The sequence below is a fragment of the Gossypium hirsutum genome, chromosome A01 (assembly GCF_007990345.1).
Source record: "Gossypium hirsutum isolate 1008001.06 chromosome A01, Gossypium_hirsutum_v2.1, whole genome shotgun sequence".
Taxonomy (NCBI): domain Eukaryota; kingdom Viridiplantae; phylum Streptophyta; class Magnoliopsida; order Malvales; family Malvaceae; genus Gossypium; species Gossypium hirsutum.
The window spans coordinates 2,644,121-2,665,941 of NC_053424.1; the positions used below are offsets into that span (position 1 = coordinate 2,644,121).

Consider the following 21,821-nt stretch of genomic DNA (forward strand, 5'->3'; position numbering starts at 1 on the left):
TAATCTAGAAGATTTGAGTTTTACGATGTTTTTACATATTTTTGAATGGATAATATTGTAAATATTAAATTTAAATATTTTTTTCTGATAACTAAGTATCAAATGATGTATTTTTGTATTCGTGACGTCATACTAGTGTTACTGTTTGGGTCAATTTTTTTCCCATATGATTTGATTTTCTATATGCCATTTTTCCGTTGAGCTTTATTCCTAATATATTAAATTTATTTATTTATTTTCTTTGATTATAACTAGTGGTGGAGTTAGGGATTGGCAGTGTCCAAACCTCCTAAAAATATAATTTTATTAATTTTTTTTTTAATAAAATTATATTTTTAATTTCTTTAAAATAATAAAATTTTAATTTAACCTTTTAAAAATTATAAATATATATACTATTAAAATGTATTTTACTATGGTAAAAAATACTAATTATAACGATTTACATATGAATGTATTTCATTTCGGGAATAAAAAAAACAAAAGAGAAATTGTATAAAGCATAGAATTCTTGAACTAAGAAAAGCTGTAATATCTTATTCACGTGCGCCTCACGTGATTTCCGTCGTACGTATGAATTTACCTCAAAACCACTGCTTTATATATACAATCTCGCAAGATAGGCTCCACAGCCTACACTTTCCCCATGTCCAATTCGCTCTCTCCTTCTGTCTCTCACTCATTTCCACCAACAGTGTCGCACATTCGCGCGTTCCCCTTACGCGCCACCATCTCCATTCCGATCGCTGTCTCGGCTCGCACCTATCCTTCTACTCTCCACCGTAGATTTCTCTGGATTCCTTCTCCGATAATGAGCTCCAACACGAAACTTGCCGCGACTCAGCCGGAGCTGTGGCAACTTGATGATTCATCCGATTTCGAAAAGCTCCTCTCACCGAGCGGTTACATCTCTATCTGCGGCTTCGGTTCCCTTCTCTCCGGTAGGTACAGTTAGCTAAGCTTCCAACCTGATCTTAATTGATGATCATCATGATTCATTGATCATCGCTTAATTGAGAGCAGAAAGGAGCGCACGAAGTACGTTTCCGAATCTATTGAACTTCAGAGTAGCGAAATTGAAAGGATTTAGGCGTGTCTTCGCTCACGCCGCCCCAATTTTCTTCGATCGTGGCATCGCCAAGCCTGAAACCAAGGTTATGTTTGGATACTGAGAATTCAGTGGAAACTTTGATTTGAAATGTTTAATTTCTTTTTCATGTTTTAAAATGAATTTGTTGCTTTTTATTGCAGGAGATATCAAGCTTAAGTGTAGAGCCTTGTGAAGGGGAGACTCTAATTGTTACTGTTTTCGAGATTCAAAAATCTGAGGTATTGCATTTCTATTCCAAATTTTTGAGTTGAATAATTTCAACTTTTACCTGATATATTGCTATGTAAAATCAGATTCCAGCTTTCATGGAAAGAGAACTCGAATTCCGATTTCTTGCTGTAAGTTTCTTCTTACTTAAATTTTCGTGCTAATTGCTATCCATTTCTTGCTCTGTGAATATGGAGGATTGATTTGTTTGTTTTACAGGTCTTGCCTGAAACACTTGATCGAGAGCCTTTTGCTAATCCAGCCGTATGTGAAATTTGTTCAATTTACTTTACCACTTTCATTTTCTTGAAGTATTTTGTATTCAACACCCATGCTGGACACATATTCGAACATAGATAAACATGCTAATGCATGAAAATGAAGCATAATACCAAATTTAGCCACTAAGGTTTACATATTTTGTCACTTTAACCTTAATTCTGTTCTTTAGATCATTTTTGCCCTCAACCTTTAGATTTTAGTCTAATTGCTTCTTGTTGGACGGAAAAACTGACTAAACTCGTGAAATTTTAACGTCATTGGCGTGGTATCTCACATGGCAATTTAGTTGTACAGTTGTACTTCATTACTAACATAGATAATATTTTAAAAAAACTTTTATGATTTATTTTAAAATTTTTTGAATTAATTTTTTTTTAAATTTTTACGAAGTGCACGTGGAGTGCCACATGAGTTGTCACGCCACTGTTGTGAAAATTTTAACAGTTCAATTAACTTTTTCATCCAACAAAAAGTGATATAACTAGGGTCAAAGCGATAAAAAATAAATCAGAGTCAAAGTAACAAAATAAGTAAACCTTAATAACTAAATTTGTCATTATGCCTAAAAAGAAATGAACGTACTCATATTACATAAAATACATGCCAGTAGTCGACACTTCCGTCCGAAACTGACTAAGATAACTCATGCCTTTCTTCTTTTGGGATTGTAATTTTTATGCATATTTGCTTGGAAATATCAATGTAGGTGCTTTGTACTCGTTACAGTGATGAGGAGTTCTTTCAAATTAGATGCAAAGGTTAAGTTTTTCCATTAGTTATTCTAGTTTTTTTGTGACTTTGAGATTCTGAGTGAAAGAATATATACTTTTTTTGCTAACCGTTTATGCTGCTTCATATTCATAATGTGTAACAGAAGCTTATGCCTTTGTGCAGGAAATAAGGACATTTATTTCCAGCACTACGGTCGATACAACATCGAAAAGATTTGGCGAGATGATATCTTGCCGTGCCGTGTATATCTTCGACATTGGTATGTACTATTGCAATTCTTATGCTGTAGTCCTACATCGTATAAAATATTATGTTCCTCAGATTCTTATTTTCCTTGAAGTGTATATCAGTATGAAGATATGATCTTCTAAGAATCTTTCAAATACTTGAAAATCTAAGGGAAAAATAAATAGAATATACCCGTGGCGTACATCTCTATATCCAACACTATAACATAGGGAATAAAGCATGTGATGAATGCAGAAACACATTGCTTGCTAGATTTGAAATTTTTTGTAAGCCATCTGAAGTATGACTTTCATTTCTGTATTTCCTTGTGGTTTGATACTTTGTTCAAGCCGAGCTGAGCCCAAATATTAAAGGTGTAATCAAGGCGAGCTCGAGTTTGAGCTAAGCTCAAAATTCAGAGCTCAATTCTTGGCTAGAACTCAATCGAATATCTATTTTAAACTCAAGCTTGATTTGAGATATAACCAAGTTATTTGAACTTGAGCTCGATTAAGTTCAAGTTTGAGCTCTACATCAACTAGATAATTAAACAATAACGTAATTTAATGACAAAAATATTTAAATATACATTAAAAAAGAAAAGCTTGATAAGGCTCTTCAGCCGTTTGAACCAAGTGTTACGAAGCTTGAGCTTGGCTCGATAATTACCGAATTGAGTTTGAGTTTTTTCAGAATCATACTCGAGTAACTTGTGAGCACCATTGTCTCATTTATACCACTAAGTGCACCAGAGTTTTTGTCTAAAAAGCATTAAATTGCTGATTTGTTCATTCCTGATACTTTTTACATGCTTAGAGGCTTAAGAATTTTGGTTAAGCCGAGTACATACACATTTGTTGTATTCTAGTGTGTTGGCAGCTAAGAATCTTGGTGATATTGCTTACAATAACTTCTTGGATCATACTTTCCTCGGAGACCGAACGACCACCATCCGGACATATTTGGCGACAACTGGTTCAGGCATCATGGAAGAGGAGCCTCCGGAATCGCTGAAGTCCCGCTACGGTGGCTGATATCATCGTCAAATCGACAGGTTTATCCTCTTGACCTTTCTATATTTAACCATATTTTGGGACCCGATTAGTAGAGCTGCCAATATAGAATTCTTTTAATGAATCATTCTTTGCTTTATTGTTTGCTCCCACTTCAACTGGTCAAGGGATAAAGTAGAGGGTTTATGTCATAACTTTTTAGTTAATTTACGGAGAAGAAAATTGTGCTATTATAATAACTATAATAATTCTTTTTTATATTAAATATTGTAATAATTAGTTTGGTAATTTTTAATATATTGAAAATCGTAACTTTACACCTTAAGTTTCCAAATTTTGATTTATTTTCTTTGATTTAAAAGCAAAGTTTAAATCCTAGTTTGAGAAATCCCCAACTAAAATTTTCATTTTCTTACTTCACCCATGGTTATCCATTTATCTTGCATGAAAGTTAGAAGTGTAAATGAGACAACTAATATTCACAAATTTGTCTCGAAAATATTCTATTCAAACAGCTTGAAAGCTTAATCAAGCTTTTCATTTGAATATATTTTTATTTTATCAAATTATAATTTTACTCTTTATTATATAAAGAGCTTAAATATGAATGAGCTTGATGTCGAGTAACTTGAAATTATAATTTTATATTTATGATTACCCCTTTATTTTTAGTCCCCCTCTTGTACCAAAAACAAAATACGAAAACCAGCAGTGTGATTCCCTTTAACCTTGTAAAACATCAAAGTTACAATCCTCTTCTTTTTCAAGTTCAATAATTAACAATTCCATCATTTTCTTATACAATGGCATATAGTGATCATTAATCATGGTTCTTGATAGCCGGATCTTACTATACAATTCTCTAGGTGTTTCATATATACGAACCTTACCGTTGTTAGACCCGTCTCCGTTGCCATCACCATCATGATCATCTAGGACAGCAGCATCTGATGAAGGAATGGCAACAATATGCATAATTCTACCCGGAGGATAGAACCGGAGGTTCTCTGAGGCATCCGAGGAAGAGATTGCACTTCTAGTTTCTGATGATACATCTGCAGCAATGACATTCTCCTGTTCCGAAATTTCTTTTGCTGCAGCAGCTTCTTCGGCATGGCCATGAAGATCAACTTCGCTCTCCTGCCTCTTAAGCTCTTTCTCAAGTTCATACCACAACTCACCGCCCACAAATTCGTCTGTGGTAGACGTAGTAATACCTCTATCCATTTCAATTAGGGGTTCGTCTTCATCGGTGTCATTGTGATCCAAACCACCAACGGTTTGCATTTGCTTTGTTGTGACCACTTCAGTCACAAGAGCTTTGGAACTTGTTTTAGATTTTAATGAAGGTTCGGTCATATCATCGCCTTTAGCATTCGATCCCGAAACTACATTCCGACGACGAGGACCAATGCAAGACCATGAAGTTAGAGATGAGCGGCTTCTTACAACAGCTTGAGCAACATTTTGAGCACCTTTCATGACAACCTATAGTGTTAAAAACGAAACAATCCACCCATTATACCAAAAAAACTGGAAAATCTAGAACTAGATGCAATTTAATTTGGTTCGGGTTTTTTTTTTTTTAAATTGAGTCAAGTGCCCATAATTTGTTGAAGAGTATAAACAGATGGTATTTGAAAGTTTCTTTTTATTAATTTAGAAGTAAAATATTATTATATTATATAAAAAAATTAGAAACTAATCGAAAATTAAATAAAATTAGAATTCAATTTGATTTGAATAATTACGGTTTTTTAACTTAGGCACCAAAAACCAGATCAAATATAGAAATGCGCATAAGATTGTTATAAGTTTACCTTAGTGCTGCTAGAAACCGGTCGGAGAAGGGCACCAGCACCGGCAACACTAGCTTTTGCAGTAGCCATCGAGGGAAGACGTGAACCCAGAGCAGTAGCAGAACGGTAAACAACATTAAGAACCTTGGTTCGTTCAACTTGATCCCTCAAATCATTTAACCACGAGGACGCCGTAACCTGAGTGTAAATGTCGGATACAATCAGAAATTTTTAAGTTGTTTCATGTATTTGGAGGATACTCGAATCGAAGTTGGACAAGATGACTTCGAAAGAAACGAAGAATTAGAGCAAACATTGATTAACAGCGAGAAGTACCTCGGTGCGAAGATCATCAACGGAAGCAGCTGAGAAAGTAGGCACCAAATCAGACCCATTGATGATAGTTGTAATGAAGTGTTTGCCTGATTCCGCTAAATCCCATGTCATACACGCAGCTGCAACATTAGACAGTAGTGTAATCAATTTCTTAGCCTCATCAAGCATATGATATTTGAACCTTTTACTAATCGCAAAAAGCGTTTGTGATTGGATTTAGGTACAAGTGTCGGATAGAAAAATGTGTCTAATTCGAGCATGGCTTATTGTGGAAATGATGAGGATTTACATCATTTACACTAAGCTTAGCTATGAAACGATAATATGTTGGAATCGTTTTACCAGGGGCAAATGTAAAACAAGTGGTGGAGGCAGCAAACTCTTTATGTTCCCGAAGAATGTAGGTTAGTAATGCTGCTGTACCACCTCCAAGCGAATGCCCCACAATCTGACAGTAAATGCAAATATTACAAACACAGTTCTAAATATCATTTCCAATCATCCAATCAGAAAAGAACATAATTTCAACAAAAATAAGGAGGAAATGGCAATAGGGTGGGGCGGGGTGGGGCGATCTTTTCCTCACCCTGATCCTGATTTGATATACCCTCAGCATTACTTGATCTCAACCACCTTGAAATTAAATATTAATTTACCCGCCTCGAATCCAATTCAGAAAATCAAACTATATTCAACTCCAACCTAACCCAAAGTACCACAATCTTTTTCTTAAATTTTTTACTTTTTTGTTATTTTTAATGATAATATTAATTGTTTTCTAAATATAATTATGCTAATATTAATATAACTTTTATTATAATTTTAAACTAACATTATATAAAGGGTATTTGGGTAATTATTTTGGGGCACCAGCTTTTCTTAAATCCAAACATCACTTGACTAATTGAAGAATTAAACTGCCCCAAAACCTAATTTTTCTAAAAGAAAAATCCTATCGGATCGGGTCAGAACTGTCGGGTCTGTTTTATTTTTTTTTGCCATCATTAGCTACAGCTAAGTTCAGTAAGGCCACACTTCAAGGAACAAAATAATAGAATTTAGGCATTAACAAAATATAAATGATATCAAATTTCTAAGTGATATCAAATTTTTTAACACTATACTCAGTGGTGGAGCTACTAAGAGATCTAGGGGACCGTTGCCTCCCCAAGGTCTGAGATTTTTCAATTTCCCCTTTATATACATGCTATGACCTTCCCAAATATAAAAATAGATCCCTTCAATATTTTTATAGTATTAAAAATAATATTTTAAAAAATTTGTTCTTGATAAAAATAAAGGGAATTTTTTTTTTGAAAAAGTCAAATTTAAGGAGTAAAAATTGGAATATAAAAAGAGCCGTCTCCACTCTTAGCACTCGCACTACTTTCTCATCTCTTCTCCTTATAAAATTGGAATAAGAAAAAAAAGTTAAGTAGCATGTCTAATTTTAGCTTGACCCTCCTAAGATTAACATCCTGACTCCGCCAATGACTATATTGATATCAAAATTAATGCTATAATTAGAAATCTTGGTTTTTCTTTTTCAAGCGCGTGGTAGAATTTTAGGGGCTTTTTTATTCATGGAAGGAAAGTGGAAAACGAAAACAGTTGGCAAATTACCTTAACTTTGTAGTCAGGGTATTGAGCAATAGCCTTGAGAAGGCAAGGGGCAGTGAGCTTTGCAATCCAACGAGCAGCAGCCACCATTCCGCAATGCGCATATCCTAAGACGAGGTTGCTAACCCCACCATCATGTAAAACTGAATGGTGGAAAGGCACCACTGCACCTGTTGCTGCTGTTAGTGTATCTTTAATGCTGTGTGTACCACGTATCAATAGAAGGAAACACTTCGAATTCTCATCACGTATGATGGTGAATGCTGGTTTCATAAGCTGCAATTAATTGTTCCCAAAATAATTAATTGAAACACATGAAAACAACGCATGCCACATACCTATCCTCAGTAACATAAAATCCACGTTGGTTTTGTTGCTAACCTATGTTATTCAGTATGAGTGCCAAATACAAATCTTTTTTTAAGTTTTTCAAGTATTGACATAACGATAATTTAGCTCCTAATGTTTATTTATTTTGTGATTTTGTCCCTCATATTCTTTTTTCTGGATATTTTGTCAATTTGCTTTGTTTCGAACGGAAAAGCTAACTGAATTATTAAAATTTTAACAATATTGATGTGATAACTTACATGTCAGTCTGAATATACTTCATAAAAATTCAAAAAGAAATTAAAATATATATATTAAAAAATTCAACAAGATTTCAAAAAAAGTTATTAAATTTATTTTAAAAAATATCCATATTAATAATAAAGTGCACATAAGCTGCCACGCAGCTCTCACATCAATGCTATTAAAATTTTAACAATTCAATTATTTTTTTTATCTAAAACAAAAAAAAAATTAAATAAAATTTGAAGGTTGAGGGACCAAAATAATCCAAAAAAAATGAGAGCTAAGATGACAAAATGAATAAATTTTAAAGCTTAAATTTATCTTTATGCCTTCAAGTATTTAATGGGTTCTTAAATAGTCATATTCTTGTACCCATATCTAGATAAACATAGGATACTAAGTTAATTACCTCGAGTATGGCAAAAGTTAAAACATTTCTACCTACACCAAAGAATAGGAGTTCCGTGTGGATATGCAAGCCTATATCGACACAATGAGAGATGCTCTTCTGGTTCTAATAAGCTAAAGCTCGTAATATCTTCCAATTTAATTAACTAAGATTTGGAGATATCGGCAATTTAAGAAAAGTATAGATAATAATAACAACAATAATAACAATTTTGAGGGCAATAGGCAATCTTTTACGTCCTCTCATTCTTTCCCCCACAACTAAGACTCGTTAGATATGTTACCTTGTGCTTAAAGTTAAGATATTCATTAAACCTCATGTGTTGGCCTAATAGTTAGGATGTTCATCACCTCAATTATTGTCTAGGCTCAAGTCAAGTTAGTCGCGTTGCTGGTAAGACTTTACCCTCATTTCGTAATTCAAAAAAAAAAAAAAAAATATTCATTCAGTATCCCTATTTGATTTCAAGCTATCCTAAAACATTTACTCATTCAATGACTTAAGAACTAGGAAGTGAGGACCAGACATGTAAAACGAGTACATAATATGGATCTAACAAGTAACAACACAAAAAGTTTTTTTAATAATTATCAAGTCTAACTTGAATTTGAGTTATTGATTTAGCAAATTCAATTCATACGGTTGGTGTGCCTAATCGAGGTTTATATTTTAGTATATTTTTATATTATGAAATTTTAATTTTATTATATAGAAAAAGCTTAAATGCAAACTCGAGTAACTCTGATTAAAATTTAAATTGAAATCAACTCAAATTAAATATCAACTTTTGAATTTGAGCTTACCTGCTACGCTAAATTCATCTAAAAAAAGCTTTCATTTACATGTAAAATTAAAACAATAAACAAATGCTTTTAAGTTTTTAAGTGAATAACATACCCCTGCTTTAGGCTTATGAAGAAGAGCATCTTCCTCTGAATAACCTGCAGAGTCTAAAAACACCGGAAATGGCTTCTTCGAAAAAAGCCTACAAAGAGTTAACAGCCTTAGCAGATTATTCAACTCCTTTTTAATCTCTTCACCCTTAAGTTCCACACAATTATCACCTGCATATACACTTGCCACTTCGAAATTTCCCTAAAAAAAACCAAAAAAGAAGTTATCTAATACATCACTTTTTATCTTAATCTCAAAACGAAAGTGTGCGCTGGCATTTTACGAACCTGTCTCCGCATGAGATAATTAATGCCAAAAGCCAAATCGCCGATCGGCCATTTTCCAAGAGTCTCCGAGTAGGTGAATCGGAGAGTCTCCGATATCGTAGCAATTGCTTCGAGCCACGTAGCGGGAGCTTGAGCTGGTCTCCTAACAATTCTCCGCTTTACCGATCTGCTCGATTTCGATAAATCCTCGTCTTCTTCGCTGCCTACGCCGTCGGTTTTAACTTCCGATTTCCTCAACCAGACGTAGTATAGTATCACCGCCGCTCCCGCCGCCGTCGCCATTGTTCCGGCGGCCATCGTATCAGCTTTTCCGCCGGATCTCTTTAGAGAAACTAAGAGGAAATCTAAAATAAACCGGCACTGATTCCTGAAAAGGACATTGAAGGATTCAATAAATTACGGGAACGGAGGTGTTTCTCCGCCAAATCGATGAGGGCTTTTTCGTCAGTTTGTGGGGAAAAAATAAAACTACGTTGTGGAATTGAAAAGGCTCTTTTTTAAAGGGAAAGGATAGGAATTAGGAATTTGAGAGGGCGCGCACGTTAGGCAAACCAAATGCAATTATTCTGTCTACAAATAAAAAAAAAAACAAGGTGTTATTTAAATATTTGACAAATTAAAAATTTTTAATATTAATAAATAAATTTATAAGTAATGTAGATCTGTTTAATGATTAAGGTGCTGTGCTGAATTTTTAATGTAAAATTTTAATTAATATTTAATTTATAAATATATGGGTAAACTATTAAAATAGTCACTTATATTTTAAATATTACGTTTTAGTTATTTAAGTTATCACGTTGTAACATTTTAGTCACTGAGCCGTTAATTGTCGCCGACGGTGCAACGGTAAGCTAACGTGGCACGTTAAATCATCATTTCAAACAAAAATTTTAGGTTAATTTATATAATCTGTCCCCAAATTTTTTCATTTTGAGTAATTTAATTTTTTTCTTTTATGTTTTTTTAACTTTTTTTTCTTTATTTTCATTTCTCTTTTACTTATTCCTCTGTTACTGTTTCCTCCATTCTCCATATATTTTAACATAGTTTTTTTATATTTTTTTATTTGTTAAAACTAGTCCCTATACTTTTTTTTTTGAATAACTTAATTTTTTTCGAGTGAGGTGAGCTTGTGGACTAGTTTTAACAAATGGAAAACATAGAAAAACTAGGTTAAAAGAAATGAAGAAGGGAGGAAAACAATAGGAGAAGCAAAAGAGAATGAAAAAAAAAGAAAGTTAAAAGAACATAAAAAAAATTGAAATTGCTCAAAATGAAAAAATATAGGAACCAATTATAGAATTAAACATAAAATTTTCATTTGAAATGACGATTTAACGTGCCATGTCAGCTTTAAATGTTACAACACCGTCAATAGCAATTAACAGCTCATTTTATATTTTTACCATTAATTTTAATTTGAATATAAAAATATCTAGTAAAAATTCAAGTGTTAAATATAAAAATATCATAAAACTAAGAAAAAATAAATATTTTTAAGCTAATAATAGAAATAATTAATTTAACATCTAATTATACTAAACATCCTTGAAACTATAACTCTCATTCTAAACTGGTACTTAAACTTTAAAACATTCTAATTACATCTTTAAACTATCGGTGTTATATCAATAAAATCTTTTCATTACTAAAACCATTAATTTAACTGTTAAATGACACGTCAGATCTTATGTGACATAATTTAAAATAAAAAACCTAAATAAAAATTGATATTGTAAAAATCTTGGTTTTGAGGTTTTTGATGCTTTTATAAAAATTACAGTTCACTCTCTCTTCTTCTTCTTCTTCTTCTTCTTCTTTTTTTCGATTTTACTTTATGTTTTGTTTTTTTTATTTTAAAATGTTGCTGCAACATTTTACTTTTCTTTAAAATTTTCATTTTTAATTATGTTATATAAGATTTACGTGACATTTAATGGTTAAATTAGCAATCTCAATAAAGGAAGGGCTTGATTGATTTAACATTGATAGTTTGGGGATGTAATTAGAAGTTTTGAAATTTAAGGACCGATTTAAAATGAGGTCGTAGTTTAAGGATGTTTGATGCGATTAACTCTTAATTTAAATTATTTTGGATTGATTTACAATTTAAAGGATAGTAAATAATGTAAAAAAAAACACAAAAAAAAACCTAAAGTATAAATTGACTACATGAATTCTTTATTTAAGTGATAAGTCACCCCTTATTTATTTATATATTTTTCAATGGCTTTTCATTGTTAAAATTTCCATCAGATGGTTTTTTATGTTTAATTATTAGAAAGAGCTAAAATTGATAAAAACAAATAAAAAATATTTTTAACAATATCCAAACCAACAATAAAAATAATGAATTTAAAATATTTTGGATTGATTTGCAATTTAAAGAACAATAAATAATGTAAAAAAAAACTAAAGTATAAAATAAATAAATTGCATGTTTTCTTTATTTAAGTGATAAGTCACCCCTTATTAACTCATATTTTTCAATGGCTTTTCATTGAATTTTTATTTTATTAAATGGTTTTTGATATTTAGAAGGACTAACATGGATATTTGATTATTAAGTAATAACTAATAAGTCACCTTTTATATATTTATTGGTGTACAAGTTCCACCTCCTACTTAGAGGTAAAGTAAGGAATTTCTTAAGGAAAATAAAATTTTAAAAGAGCCAAAGTTTAAATTTTTTTATTAAAAAACTTTAAATTGAAATATTAATATTTCAGAGAAGACAAAAATAAAAATTTTCATTAATAAAAAATTTAATAAATCTTAAATTAAATAATTAATGATTTGATATTTGTCCAATTTAATCAAGGGCTCAAGCATTCTCTATAAATTACATAAATATATTAAACAAGACTATAATATAAGTAGTATAAAATAGGCTTAATATAATATTTGGTATTTAAACTTAACACTTTTTCCTAATTTGGTACCTAAACTTGACACTTTTTCTTAAGTTGGTACTTAATCTTTTTTGCGGTATAATTAGGTACTTGAACTTAGTTTTTTTCCTAATTTGATATCTAATCTTTTTTTTTGTTCGATTTGGTACTTGAACTTTTCAAACATTTTACAAATTACTCAAATATACTAACAATGCTATTTTTATGAGGTAGCAAAAATAATTAATGCATGCAGATGATATAATTTTTTTTATTTTATATATTCAATTACTTTTAGTTTTAATTAATTATTTATTTTATTAATTGAAAATTAATAAATATCTTTTTATTTAGGTTTTAAAACTCTTTTTTTTATTTAATATTAATTCATTAACATGAATTTTCTCTAATACTCACAATATTTTTATAGCATAACAAAAAAAAATACCAATAGTGTTTTGCATAATTTGTATAACATTTAATAAATTTAAGTACGAAATTGAACCTAAAAAAAGCTTAGGTATCAGATTAGGAAAAAAATATCAAGTTCAAGTACTAAATAGAGTCCAAAAAATTTATGTACCAAATTAAGAAAAAGTGTCAAGTTCATATATTAAATTGAGCTAAAAAAATTTAAGTACCATATTGAAAAAAATATCAAATTTATGTACCAAATATTATATTAAACCTATAAATTATAAAAACAAACATGATATTGATTTCACAAATTATTATTTCTAGATCCAACTTCCAAATATTGACCCATGATTTTTTTAATAAAATTATTGGTATCATTATAATATATTTAGACTGTTTGTTAGGATTTCGAATAAGAATAAATGAGATGACATTGAAACCAATAATTAGTTAGTGGAAACATAGGAGTGTTCAATTCAACAGCTGCTTTCATTTGATTTATTACATTTACATCTAGTGTTTCAACTTTCTACATATTTTCTACTTTATAAATTTATTTCTATTTATTACATCTTTCTGAAATTTTTCTATTCATCACACATTTCAAATAATTTTTTTCTTAGTTAGCAATTTGCTTAACAAGCGGTTCTATTCATTAATTGAGATATTAAGTCTCAACCATCATTTCTTGCATGAAATGATTTGTGGCACATTATAATGTATGAAAATTTTTAAAAGATTCAACAAAAATATTTTACGTAAAAAAACTCTTCTGAAGAAGATAGAAAATCACGGGTAAATATAATTTCACTAAAATGAAAAAAATGAATAGTACAAAAGATGGAGATAAAACTGAACTCAAAATAAAAACCCTCAAGACGTAAATATAAAATTCTCTAAAAATTTGTAAAAGCTAATACCTAAGTGTGCTATGAGTTATTTTTCTAGGGTGGAAAAAGAGTCTATTTATAGGCTGAATTTGAAGTCAAATAATATTAAAATAATTCACACTAATTAAAGTTTAAGCAGGAAACTAAAAATAAAGTTTAATTAGAAAAAAAAAAGCCGAAAAAATGTGAGGCATAACTCCACAACCAACTCAACATGTTGAGAGACAATACATTAAAGGCTAGGAGCCTAAGGAGAGAGAAGCAACCATTACATTGCTTCTTGCCTACCAAAACTTCTACTCCCTTACTCTACAATTCCGACAACTCTTTCTATCTAGGGATGTTTAAGCGATCGGTTTAGTTAATACCTAAATCCAATTACTCGAAATGTAAAAATTTTTAACCATTAACTGAACTGAATTTTTTTTCAAATACATTAACCAAATCGAAATATTTCGGTTAATTTGGTCGATTAATCAAATTAATTGAAATTTATATGTTTTTTTATTTTTGTTAAAATAAGTATAAAACATATAAAAAATATATTGCTAATGTTCATTTCTTTTTTTTTTAAATAGTTTAAAAAACTACATAAGTACTGAAGGTTAACAATCAAACACTATATTATATATAATATATATTATTTATTTCAATTAATGACCCGGTTTTGAACCGAATTACCTGATAATCAAAATTTCAATAAATCATTAATCGACCTCCGACTGAACTAAATTCAGCCACCGACCGATTAACCAAATTAGATTGGTTCGGTCAATTAATTCGGTTTTAATCAAACTATGAACACATCTATTCCTATCAACCCTCCATCCTATCTTAAACGTGGTGAACTAACCATCTCCGCCACCAACTTGTCCGTGTATCGACAATATATATTCAAATTAAAAGAATTATTATTTAGGTTTGTCTGACAAAAAAAAATTACTCTATCATTTTTTAAGTTATAAGTAGTATAATTATAAACAATACACATTCGAGTCAATAATAATCAGAATCAAACATTAAAAAGAATAATTAAACAAAATAATAGAATATATTCGTAGCCAAATTAAAATATCTCCAGAGAGGACCCATAAATTAGAGATTTAAGCTTAAATTAATGTAGAGATAACCTTCACCTAATTTTCGTAGGTGAGATTTGAACCTGGAGGCTCAAAAATCCATTAAACTTAAAGTTGACATAAAGCACAGTTAAAATTGTCCAAAGATCAGGTCATCGACCCAATAGACTGGAATCATACAGGCTTAATCCAATATTTTGTAAAATAACTATTTAATAAAAAAATATTTTGTACATATTTGTAATTATAAAAATATATAAATATTAGTAAAAAAATAATAATAGTAGAGTGATTTTATGATATTAACCCAAACCAAGCTTGAATATAAGAGTGTTGAGGTGAATTTTGTGAGATGATTTGAGTTGTGTTTGAATCGATGCTCTAAATGATCTGCAAGACAAGAAACAGGTCAAAGGGTGTCGAAGTTTATTATGTGGAGCACTCTATGATGCTGAAACCAGAGAAACTTGAGGATAAAAGTTAAAATGGTGCAAACTCTGGAGAGAGTTTAATCATACCTGGTAAATGTTGTGGTATTAGATATATATATATAGATTTTACGACACTTGCCCGAACTGCTAAGGGTTGCCCGATCTGAACGTTGCCCGGGCAGTGTCCAGATCTAATTGTAATTCTCATTTGGAGGGTTTGCTCTTCTTCGAAATTTTAGGGCTGTTAGGTCCTGGTTCAATAAGCTGAACAGCTTGAGCTAACAAAAGTTTATGGAAGCTTCCTACTCCTTTGCGAAGGAATGAGGAGGGTGTTTTGTGCAAGTGTACTAGGCTTGCGGGGTTAGGATCTCTTATAAGGACTTTCAAGCAAATAACCCATTATGGGTTTTTAGTGATGATCCATCTGCTTATTGATTTTAGCATTTGAGTTTGAATCTGAATCAAGTTAGTCAACATTGGATCAATGGACGTACTGTCTTTTGTTTTGATACCGGCACATATCAGTATCTGTATGTTTTACTATGTTGTTTAGGGTTCATCAATATTTTTAAATATTTTTCACATTTAAATATTTTTTTTGAGAAGTTACATATACATTTAAATATTATATATGTATATAGTCTAATTTTTTTTAGTTTTTTAATAAATTATATATTATTTTAATAAAATAATAATATACTTGCAAATATATCTCAATTACATTTATAAAAACATATTTATATGTAAATATAAGTTTTAAAATTATTAATTAAGTTTTTTCACTGTATTAATTACGTTAAATAAATAAATTTAATATTTTTTAATTTTAAATATAGTTATAGAACAATTAAGATGGTTAAAATAAATTAATTTAAAATATCAAAATTTTATACCAACTAGCTAGTACGAGAAGGTATGTACTGGTACAAGTTGAAATTGACTGAAATAGACAAAAACACATCGAAATGGTCAAAACGCACAGAATTTTTTACCAATATGAAACACAAATCACTTGGAACCAATTTAGGACTGGAACGGAACGATATCGACCACCATGATTTGAATCCACATATTTTGACTTTTGAGTATTAAAAAAGACAGGTTGGAAACCACCGTTGTTGATCCGTTGGTTAAGGGTGTTCACCTTATTATCTGTATTGTTGGTTTGAGTCGCAAGAATTATCTATTTATAGTGTATGTTGGTAGCAATTTGCTCTTACCGGTGATGTGTGAATTGTATAAAATAAAATAAAAATTGAGTCAAATATTAAGAAACTCGATATCCTATAAACAATATCTCAAGTTGATTATACTCGATAATAAATTTAATTAATATACAATTAAAAAAAAGTGTGAAAACCAAGTACCCAACAAATAACATGTCCCAATAATCCCAATGTCTATATTCATTTGGATTTATTATAAATCTGAACCGTGTAAGACTACTTCCATCCAAAACAACGAAATTTAGAACCATTAAGGCTTCGTTCCAATATATATATAACTTCATCGAGTACCATGAAATGTCTTTATATAGATATCAGACATAAAATAAACATTTGCATACACTTCGATATTCCCAATCCATTTTACCTATAACCTACTTAGTTTCCACAATTAAAATTTTGCATTGGACTTTGAATTTCAACTGCTCGAAGTTGACTTTTTTTTTGGGTAGATATTGTATTTTTCAATATTATACAAAAAAAATTAAAATATAAAATATGAAATTCAAAACTATACAAATTTCAAGTTTAACATTTAACGTGAAAATATAATTTTTTTGCTAAACATAAATAATTAGATTTGTTGAACATAACGAATGTGTAAAATTAAATTAAAATTAAAGTTTTATTTGTATAATTATATAAAATATAAAGTCCATGTAAAATATAATTTATTAAATAAAAGTTTATACATAACGGCCCAAAAAATAAGTTTTGGGTATATTTAGAATTTTTTTAATGAGGTAGGAATTGAATTACAAATTTATGATTTTATTATTTTTGAAGGGACTAAACATATATTTTTTATTTTGAGGAGTTAAAATATAATTTCTTCATGTATTAAATTATAATTCCATCATTTATACAAAAATGTAATTTTTTTATTTGGAGGGGTGCTTAAGAGCCTAAGATCCACCTCTACATTTAAACACTCTGTTAATATGTAAAAGGCATAATGACTTATTTAACCCTTAAAGTTTACAAAAAAAAATAGCTTACATTTAAATTTTCACTTTTTTTGGTCTTTAAATTTACATTGTTTGTCAAATCAATCCAAAATGGATAGAAAAATTAACAATGTTGATATGGCATCTGTGTGGCAAACCATGTGTATGCTACATTAGCAATTAATTAATTTTTAAAGATTAAACATATTTTTTATAATTTTTATAGTTTTTATAAAAAAATTGGAATTTTTCTAATTTTAAAATTAATTAATTATTGACATAGCAATCCATGTGTATGCTATTAACATTAATGGAAGACAATTAATAATGGTTGCCATTAACATTAATGGGAGACAATCAATAATGACAACCACCAACTTTGGAAAAGTGGCAAGGGATAATTTTTTTTTGGTCCTTGAGATAATGGGCTATTTATTGTTTGGTCCTTGAACCTCAACTATAAATAGGCCTTCTCATTTCTCATTTCAATTCATCCCAACCAATCTTTCTCTCTTAGTTTTCTCTCTTCTCCCATTTGAGAATTCTTAAGGAATTCTATTTGTTTGTAATACTTTGGAGATAGTAAAGTTATCATCTGGTGTTAGTGCCCGAGGACGTAGGTATAATTTACCGAACCTCGTTAAAACTCTTGTGTTCTTTCTTGTCCTATTTTTCTTTCAATATTTGAGGGTATAATAATAGTATTTAATTGTGCTATTAAATTACTATAGAAGGGACATTCTGTCTAAGGAAAGACTTGGTATTTAAGAGATCCATGTGATCCACCTCTCTTTCCTGGGAATTGAACTTTGTGTGATTTTTTAGTACAATAATTTACACGCTTCCGACCCTATTGGAACAACAAGTGGTATCAAGAGCCGAAGGTTAATCGTTGTATGCTCTGTGGTTGCAGTTTGAACTGATCTTCCACATCAGAAAAGATTTCCTTAGGTATATTGAAAGATTATGGAGAAAACGGTCGGTGTAGGAGCTTCAACATCGTCCATGTGGACAAGACCGACAATTGCAAATGCAAGATTGGCCGTGGAGATCTTTGATGGCACGGGCCATTTTGGTATGTGGCAAAGTGAGGTTCTAGATGCCCTTTTTCAGCAGGGTCTAGACATTGCCATTGATGAAGAGAAACCAGATGATGTACAGGAGAAAGATTGGAAGGCGATCAATCGGTTGGCATGTGGCACAATTCGATCATGCCTTTCTCGAGAGCAGAGGTATGCTTTTTCAAAGGAGACTTCTGCAAATAAGTTGTGGGTGGCACTTGAAGAAAATTTTTTGAAGAAAAACAGTCAAAATAAGCTCCACTTGAAGAAAAGACTGTTTCGCTTCACATACGTCCCAAGTACCACAATGAATGATCACATCACCAAATTTAATCAGTTAGTTACTGATTTGCTGAATATGGATGAGACATTCAAAGATGAAGATTTGGCTTTGATGCTGTTGGGGTCACTTCCTGAGGAGTTTGAGTTCCTAGAAACTACTCTACTTCATGGTAGGAGTGATATATCTCTGAGCGAAGTCTGTGCAGCCTTATACAGTTATGAACAGAGAAAGAAGGACAAACAGAAAAAACTCAATCAGAGATACAGAAGCTTTAGTAGTCCGAGGTCGTTCATACACTCGGAAGAAAACTCAAAAGGGGAGATCAAAGTCAAAGTCCAGACTCGGGAAAGATGAATGTGCTTTTTGTCATGAGAAAGGCCACTGGAAGAAAAATTGTCCAAAGCTGAAGAATAAGGGAAAAGCTGCTGTAGATGCTTGTGTTGCAAAGCATGATACCAGTGACTCTGAACTATCACTGGTTGCATCATCATCGTCGTTCCATTCAGATGAGTGGATATTGGATTCGGGTTGTACCTATCATATGTCCCCTAACCGGGAGTGGTTCTCTGATTTAGTAGAACTAAATGGAGGAGTTGTTTATATGGGCAATGACAATGCCTGTAAAACTGTTGGAATAGGTTCAATCCAATTAAAGAATAAAGATGGATCAACCAGAGTTCTGACTGATGTTCGGTACGTGCCTAGTTTGAAGAAAAATCTCATCTCATTGGGAGCCCTGGAATCCAATGGTTCAGTTGTTACTATGAGAGATGGGGTTTTGAAAGTGACATCTGGCGCACTTGTGATATTGAAGGGCATCAGGAAAAATAACTTATATTACTACCAAGGTAGTACAGTTATTGGAGCAGTCGCTGCAGCTTCCGGCAACAAAGAATTGGACTCAATACAGTTGTGGCATATGAAGTTGGGACATGCCAGCGAAAAATCCTTGCAAATCCTGGCAAAGCAAGGATTGTTGAAATGTGCAAAGGCTTGCAAATTAAAATTTTGCGAGCATTGTGTTCTGGGAAAGCAAAAGAGAGTGAAATTTGGCACTGCTATCCATAATACAAAAGGTATTTTAGAATATGTTCACTCAGATGTGTGGGGGCCTTCCAAGACACCTTCATTGGGAGGAAAACACTACTTTGTTACTTTTGTTGATGACTTTTCCAGAAGAGTTTGGGTGTATACCATGAGAACTAAGGATGAAGTGCTTAGAGTTTTTCTTAAATGGAAAACTATGATCGAAAACCAGACTGGCAAGAAAATCAAGCGACTTAGGACGGACAATGGAGGGGAATATAAAAGTGATCCGTTCTTCGATGTGTGCCAAGAGTATGGTATTGTTCGACACTTCACAGTTAGGGATACACCACAGCAGAATAGATTGGCAGAGCGTATGAATCGAACATTGCTGGAGAAAGTTCGATGTATGTTGTCCAATGCTGGGTTGGGCAAGCAATTTTGGGCTGAGGCTGTGACATACGCTGGCCATCTTGTTAATCGTTTGCCATCATCTGCATTAGAAAGAAAAACTCCTATGGAGGTATGGTCTGGAAAACCGGCTACAGATTATGATTCCTTACATGTGTTTGGAACCACTGCATATTACCATGTGAAGGAGTCAAAGTTAGATCCGAGGGCAAAGAAAGCTCTCTTTATGGGAATCACTTCTGGAGTGAAGGGATTTCGTATTTGGTGCTTAAGCACAAAGAAAATGATCTGTAGCAGAGATGTTACCTTTGATGAATCTGCCACATTGAAAAAGGTAGCAGATAAAGATATTCAGACGAGCAATACTCCACAGCAGGTGGAGTGTACTCCAAAACAGGTGGAGTTTGAGCAGATGGGGATTTGCCCAGTTAATAAGTCTAATTCTCCAGCCACAATGGAGGAATTAGAGGTTAAAGAGATTCTGACCCAAGAACCACTAAGTACACCAGAACCAGTTGCAGTTGCAAGGCCACGGAGAGAAATTCGTAAACCTGCTCGATTTACTGATATGGTGGCCTACGCCCTTCCCGTTGTTGATGATATTCCTATCACTTATCAAGAAGCAATGCAAAGCTTAGAAAGTGATAAATGGAAAAGCGCCATGGATGAAGAAATGCAGTCTCTCCGGAAGAATAATACTTGGGAGTTGGCGCAATTACCGAAAGGTGAAAGGGCAATCGGATGCAAGTGGGTATTCGCAAAGAAAAATGGATCTCCTAGCAAGAAGGATATTCGCTACAAGGCAAGATTGGTAGCTAAAGGCTACGCTCAGAAGGAGGGAATTGACTACAATAATGTATTTTCCCCTGTTGTGAAGCATTCCTCCATTAGAATTTTGTTGGCCTTGGTAGCACAGTTGAATTTGGAGCTAGCTCAACTTGATGTTAAGACGGCTTTCTTGCATGGTGAGTTAGAAGAGGAGATCTATATGACTCAGCCCGAAGGATACACAGATGCTGGTGGTAGAAATTGGGTTTGTAAGCTGAACAAATCGCTATATGGATTGAAGCAATCCCCGAGGCAGTGGTACAAGCGATTTGATAGCTTTATGAGAAGGCAGAAGTACACAAGAGGCAAATATGACAATTGTGTATATTTGCAGAAGCTGCATGACGGATCTTTCATTTATCTACTCTTGTATGTTGATGATATGTTAATCGCTTCGAAGAGCCAAAATGAGATAGATAAGCTGAAGGCTCAGTTGAATCAAGAGTTCGAGATGAAAGATCTAGGTGAGGCTAAGAAGATTCTCGGCATGGAGATAAGTAGAGATAGACCGAGAGGCAAGCTCTGTTTAAATCAGAAGCAATATCTGAAAAAGGTATTACAATGTTTTGGTGTAAATGAAAACACAAAACATGTAAGTACCCCACTTGCTTCTCATTTGAAACTTAGTGCTCAATTATCTCCGAAGACTGAAGATGAAAGAGAATATATGGCGAAAGTCCCATATGCTAATGCAATTGGGAGTTTGATGTATGCGATGGTGTGTACGAGGCCTGACATTTCACAAGCTGTTGGAGTTGTGAGAAGGTATATGCATGATCCTGGAAAAGGACATTGGCAAGCTGTGAAATGGATTCTACGGTATCTTCGAAAAAC

The 21,821-nt window shown here is 32.0% G+C and overlaps 2 protein-coding genes across 4 annotated transcripts; one reads left to right on the top strand and one right to left on the bottom strand.

Moving 5' to 3' along the window:
• The first annotated feature begins 616 nt into the window (after positions 1-616).
• LOC121202850 (uncharacterized) lies at positions 617-5,231 on the top strand. Of its 3 annotated transcripts, XM_041118099.1 has the most exons (9): positions 619-941; positions 1,024-1,154; positions 1,252-1,329; positions 1,405-1,449; positions 1,538-1,582; positions 2,307-2,358; positions 2,495-2,591; positions 3,429-3,614; positions 4,440-5,231. In XM_041118099.1, exons 1-8 carry the CDS (start codon positions 647-649, stop codon positions 3,592-3,594), a joined length of 909 nt encoding a protein of 302 aa, XP_040974033.1. In that variant the 5' UTR covers positions 619-646; the 3' UTR covers positions 3,595-3,614; positions 4,440-5,231. The 3 variants fall into 3 exon arrangements, with proteins under 3 accessions (XP_040974040.1, XP_040974037.1, XP_040974033.1); XM_041118103.1 differs by having other exon boundaries at positions 618-941; positions 3,429-5,231; XM_041118106.1 differs by lacking the exons at positions 2,307-2,358; positions 4,440-5,231 and having other exon boundaries at positions 617-941; positions 3,429-3,870.
• On the bottom strand, positions 4,271-10,070 carry LOC107936126 (uncharacterized). The gene is made up of 7 exons (XM_016868793.2): positions 9,495-10,070; positions 9,211-9,408; positions 7,332-7,604; positions 6,051-6,156; positions 5,709-5,827; positions 5,394-5,570; positions 4,271-5,061 (listed from the first exon to the last, which is right to left on the bottom strand). The coding sequence occupies exons 1-7, from the start codon at positions 9,789-9,791 to the stop codon at positions 4,297-4,299; spliced, it is 1,935 nt and encodes a 644-aa protein (XP_016724282.2). The 5' UTR covers positions 9,792-10,070; the 3' UTR covers positions 4,271-4,296.
• Positions 10,071-21,821: the final 11,751 nt, after the last annotated feature.